This window comes from Bison bison, unplaced genomic scaffold (assembly GCF_000754665.1).
Source record: "Bison bison bison isolate TAMUID 2011002044 unplaced genomic scaffold, Bison_UMD1.0 scf7180017864503, whole genome shotgun sequence".
NCBI classification, from domain to species: Eukaryota; Metazoa; Chordata; class Mammalia; order Artiodactyla; family Bovidae; genus Bison; species Bison bison.
The window spans coordinates 6,683,967-6,690,316 of NW_011495061.1; the positions used below are offsets into that span (position 1 = coordinate 6,683,967).

General features: G+C 35.7%; 1 protein-coding gene across 1 annotated transcript in view; it reads right to left on the bottom strand.

Annotated features, from left to right (window-relative positions):
- The window catches only part of SBF2 (SET binding factor 2), a 502,701-nt gene that overhangs the window by 232,155 nt on the left and 264,196 nt on the right, over nt 1-6,350 (bottom strand). Inside the window, exon 7 of the mRNA XM_010829324.1 lies at nt 1,236-1,368. Coding sequence (XP_010827626.1) covers nt 1,236-1,368 — 133 coding nt within the window. The remainder of the gene's footprint in view (nt 1-1,235; nt 1,369-6,350) is intronic.

Sequence of the window (6,350 nt, forward strand, 5' to 3'; positions counted from 1 at the left end):
CTAGAAATAATAGAAATACATATGAGGAATATTTGTTCTTCCATAATACAACATACCTTTCTTTCATTTTTATACTTTGTGAATTTCAGATTATCTGTGTTTAGAAATTATCAGTAATATTCTCAGAGTTGTTAATATTAAATTCTTGGGAGAAAAAAGATTTCAAAAATTCTTCATGTGAAATGTATGATCTGATATAAGAAGATATGAAGTAAGCAGGGCAGCTTTCTTATCCCTTACCCCTCTAGGCAAGCGATCTCTTTAAGTTTTTCAAACTTGCTTGAAAGAATTTTTCCTTAACACAGAGATCTGACATCAGTTGGTAACACTGACTTCCTGATGGAATACCCTCACCACCCACATACCGGTGATAATATATTTCTCTATATAAAACAATTATTTGAGTTCCATTTTCTCTATTTGATTTTTATATTTGGTAAGGATGGCAAGGTACAAAATTAAAGTTTAGAATGCTCTCTTATCTGGAGGTTTAAAAAAAGCACACAGGTTAAAAAATATTTTTAATAAAATCTGTAGACTATATTTTTTCTAGGTCACTGTGACTAACAAATTGATAAAAAAAAATCAGAATAAAATATTGTACTTACAGCACTCTCAGTCATCACTGTTTTCCTTTATACTTTGTATTACAAAAAAAAAATAACATCCCTCTCTGCCCCCAAAAGAGAGGGGAAAAAAGAAAGATAAAGCCTCACGTATTTAATCAGCTTTGACAATCACCAATGCATGGTCACATATATATTTCTACCCATTTTTGTTCTTTTTCCTACCACATTATTTGGAGCAAATCCCAGATACCATATCAGGTATACATAAATACTTCAGTATATATCTAAAAAAGGTAAGGGCTCTTTTAAAAGTAAAACTATAATACCACTATAATTGCCTGAATTAACAATTTCTTAATATTAAATAATCAGTACTATCTTAAGACTTTTATCTCCAACTATATTCAAAGGGAATTAAATGTTGCTGACAATGCTATTCAAATTGATTACTTTTTCATGAAAGGAATCAACACTCAATAATAGGCAACTTGGAAAAGTTCCAAATTCCAGGCTAGATTTCTATCAGAATCATGACTCTTATAACAGCATAACTTTGTAAAATATGCTCTTGTTGTTCAAAACTGTTGTGAAATGATGTTTTGATTGATCACTGATAAGTAATGCATAATCTGGGAATAAATAAAAACACCAAATAAAAACCCTCACCTATATTTAAGAGGAAACATTAATGACTCCAGGGCTCTACAAGCATCACTAAGTCTCTGGAAACTTGCAGAGTGGAAGAGAACCTTATTTTCTGTAAGGACCGCACAAAAGAGGCTGAGGACATTCTGAATTCCTGAAAACACAAAGAGCAAATGCTTACCAAATGCATTAAATTTTATTATGTGCTGCCAAGAAACATAGCCTTAGAATTACATGGAATGAAAAAGCCAATACTTAAAAAAATCTCTGAAGAAAAATATTTAGTTAAACTATGAATTCCAAAGAGCCTATGGGTATTTGTTTTCCCAAACTTTCAGTTTTGTTTGTCTTATTCTTCAAATCAGCGTACACTCATTGACTATATTAGTTAATTGGAAATATACTATTACCTTCTTTTCAACTTCATCTCCAAGGTCTGTACATAAATTTCTATCTTAGATGCTTGGCCTTGTTCTAACAACTTTTTTCCCTTTTAAAGTTAATTTGTCTGATTTTAACATAACCAAACCAGTTTTGTTGTTGAGATTTTCCTAGTATATCTTTTTTCCAACTTTTTACATCACCCTTTCTCTAATTCATGGAAATAGCATATAGTTGATAATTTAAAAAAAAATCTCCTCTACAAGCAAGGAAAAAGCAACATAGGAGAATAATATGAATTTATAATTTACATAAGAGGAAATCAAAATGGCTGATTAACATGAAAAGAAGCTGCAACACTTTTAATAATCAGAAAAATTCAAACTCAAAAATTCAGGAGGTATGATTTTAAACCTACTACAATAGCCAAAATTAGAGTTTGACAATTCTAAGTTTTTATGAAGATGGTAGGGAAAGGGATTATCATATACACTGTTGTGATGAATATAAATAAAGTTAAGATGCACATGCACATACCCTGGTATCTAGTAAATGCAGTAATTCTAATAATTCCATTTTGAGTTATTTATTATAGAAACTTTCATGTGTTTCTATATGTGTACCCAAGAAGATAAGGTACAAAAAGGAACATTGCAGAAGTATTTAAACAATGAAAAAAGGGGATACATCCCAAATATAAGAATGAATAATAAATTATAGTAAAATTTTAGTTTAATTTACTAAAAGTTAATACATGAACTGTGAACTTCCAGTTGTTCAAGCTGGTTTTAGAAAAGGCAGAGGAACCAGAGACCAAATTGCCAACATCCGCTGGATCATGGAAAAAGCAAGAGAGTTCCAGAAAAACATCTATTTCTTCTTTATTGACTATGCCAAAGCCTTTGACTGTGTGGATCACAATAAACTATGGAAAATTCTGAAAGAGATGGGAATACCAGACCATCTGACCTGCCTCTTGAGAAATTTGTATGCAGGTCAGGAAGCAACAGTTAGAACTGGACATGGAACAACAGACTGGTTCCAAATAGGAAAAGGAGTATATTGTCTCACCCTGCTTATTTAACTTATATGCAGAGTACATCATGAGAAATGCTGGGCTGGAAGAAGAACAAGCTGGAATCAAGATTGCTGGGAGAAATATGAATAACCTCAGATATGCAGATGACACCACCCTTATGGCAGAAAGTGAAGAGGAACTAAAAAGCCTCTTGATGAAGGTGAAAGAGGAGAGTGGAAAAGTTGGCTTAAAGCTCAACATTCAGAAAACTGAGATCATGGCATCTGGTCCCATCACTTCATGGGAAATAGATGGGGAAACAGTGGAAACAGTGGCAGACTTTATTTTTGGGGGCTCCAAAATCACTGCAGATGGTGACTGCAGCCATGAAATTAAAAGACGCTTACTCCTTGGAAGGAAAGTTATGACCAACCTAGATAGCATATTCAAAAGCAGAGACATTACTTTGCCAACAAAGGTCCATCTAGTCAAGGCTATGGTTTTTCCAGTGGTCATGTATGGATGTGAGAGTTGGACTGTGAAGAAAGCTGAGCGCCAAAGAATTGATTCTTTTGAAGTGTGGTGTTGGAGAAGACTCTTGAGAGTCCCTTGGACTGCAAGGAGATCCAACCAGTCCATTCTGAAGGAGATCAGCCCTGGGATTTCTTTGGAAGGAATGATGCTGAAACTCCAGTACTTTGGCTGCCTCATGCGACGAGTTGACTCACTGGAAAAGACTCTGATGCTGGGAGAGTTTGGGGGCAGGAGGAGAAGGGGACGACAGAGGATGAGATGGCTGGATGGCGTCACTGACTCGATGGACGTGAATCTGAGTGAACTCTGGGAGCTGGTGATGGACAAGGAGGCCTGGTGTGCTGCGATTCATGGGGTCGCAAAGAGTCGGACACGACTGAGCGACTGATCTGAACTGAAACTTCTGACTGAAGATGGCAAATGTTGACTAAAACAAAAAACTAAAACTAAAATTTTATTATTCAAAATTTATAAAATGAAATATTAAAGAAATTTAAATATTTTCAAGCGATATGGCTTTTGTAGAGGGTAGGTCTATAACAGTTATACCTGTGACTTTAAGATTAAAACATCACTAAGACTTTGGGGATACCTTTACAACCTGAAAATAAGAGAGCTAGTGCTAATATATCAACATAAACAACTCTCCCAAATATAATGTTGAGTGAGGAAAGTATGGTACAAAGTGATTCTATAGAATGATAGCATTTATATATTGCTTAAAACCATACAAAATGCTACTATATACCGTTCAGGTATATATCAATACAAACATAGACTGTCAAAAGATATATCCGGGAATAAAAAGAACCAAATAAAGGATGGTATTATCTCTGGGATGAGGTGGCATATGCAAGAAGTTTGAACTATATTTATGATGCCACACTTATTAAACTGAATAACATGTGTGTGTTCAGTTGTTCAGTCGTTTTGGACTCTTTGTGACCCTGTGGACTGTAGCCCTCCAGGCTCCTCTGTCCATGGAATTTCCCAAACAAGAATACTGGAGAAGGTTGCCATTTCCTTCTGCAGGGGATCTTTGCAACCCAGGGATTGAACAGGTGTCTCTTGTGTCTCCTGCACTGGTATGCAGATTCTTTAACACTGAGCCACCTAATAGATAACATTAAATATTTTTCTTTGGAAATAATTAAAGCTTAAAAAAAAGCTGCAAGAACAGTGCACAGAGCACCCAAATATCCCTCACAATGATTCACCTAATGTTGAATTTTGCTCCATTTGCTTTAACATTTGTACTTTATGTGTAAGCATGCCCTGCCTCTTTCTAAAACCACACACACATTTTCTGACCCGTGTGACTGTACACATCATGAATGTCATGTCATGACATTCATGATGTGTACAGTAAATATGTCAGCATGTTCTTCCTAAGAATAAAGATGAAATCTTCCTTAACCACAGTATGGATATCCTCCTCAGCAAATTTAACATGTTGCAATATTTTAAGTCTAATCCAAAATCACTGCAGATGGGTAACTGCAGCCATGAAATTAAAAGATGCTTGCTACTTGGAAGAAAAGCTATGACCAACTTAGACAGCATATTAAAAAGCAGAGACAGTACTTTGCCAACAAAGGTCTGTCTAGTCAAAGCTATGGTTTTCCAGTAGTCATGCACGGATGTGAGAGTTGGACTATAAAGAAAGCTGAGCACAGAAGAATTGATGCTTTTGAACTGTGGTGTTGGAGGAGACTCTTGAGAGTCCCTTGGACTGCAAGGAGATCTTACCAGTCCATCCTAAAGGAAATCAGTCCATGCTGTAGTCTATGGGGTCACAGAGTCGGACACGACTGAGTGACTAACTGAATATTTTAAATCTAATCTTACATATGTATTCTCATTTTGTTTCATTCTGACACAAAATTATTCTTTGGAACTTTTCCCCTACCATCAGGATTCATTCTAAGCTTAATGATTTCATTTAGGTGTCCTGTTTCTTTGCTGTGCTGTGCTTTGTCGCTTAGGATGGAGCATTTCCACAGCATTAAATTATTTTCATTGAGATGAAATTCACATACCATAAAATTAACCATTTCAAAGAGAACAATTTATTAATTTGCTTACTGAATCATCCCAAGGACTATATCCTACTCAATCACGTTCTATGATCCTTTACCATATTGTAGAATTTGGTTATCAAAATCTTTTTTTATTTATTATTTTTTTTAAATTTTATTTTAATTTTTTTAATACCAAAAACATTTTTATTTTATTTTTTTTTCTAATTTTATTTTATTTTTAAACTTTACATAATTGTATTAGTTTTGCCAAATGTCGATATGAATCCGCCACAGGTATACATGTGTTCCCCATCCTGAACCCTCCTCCCTCCTCCCTCCCCATACCATCCCTCTGGGTCGTCCCAGTGCACTAGCCCCAAGCATCCAGTATCGTGCATCGAACCTGGACTGGCAACATGATATTTTACATGTTTCAATGTCATTCTCCCAAATCTTCCCACCCTCTCCCTCTCCCACAGAGTCCATAAGACTGTTCTATACATCAGTGTCTCTTTTGCTGTCTCGTACACCGGGTTATTGTTACCATCTTTCTAAATTCCATATATATGCGTTAGTATCCTGTATTTATGTTTTTCCTTCTGGCTTACTTCACTCTGTATAATAGGCTCCAGTTTCATCCACCTCATTAGAACTGATTCAAATGTATTCTTTTTAATGGCTGAGTAATACTCCATTGTGTATATGTACCACTGCTTTCTTATCCATTCATCTGCTGATGGGCATCTAGGTTGCTTCCATGTCCTGGCTATTATAAACAGTGCTGCGATGAACATTGGGGTACACGTGTCTCTTTCCCTTCTGGTTTCCTCAGTGTGTATGCCCAGCAGTGGGATTGCTGGATCATAAGGCAGTTCTATTTTCAGTTTTTTAAGGAATCTCCACACTGTTCTCCATAGTGGCTGTACTAGTTTGCATTCCCACCAAGAATCAATATAGTGAAAATGAGTATACTACCCAAAGCAATTTATAGATTCAACGCAATCCCTATCAAGCTACCAACAGTATTCTTCACAGAGCTAGAACAAATAATTTCACAATTTGTATGGAAATACAAAAAACCTCGAATAGCCAAAGCGATCTTGAGAAAGAAGAATGGAACTGGAGGAATCAACCTACCTGACTTCAGGCTCTACTACAAAGCCACAGTTATCAAGACAGTAT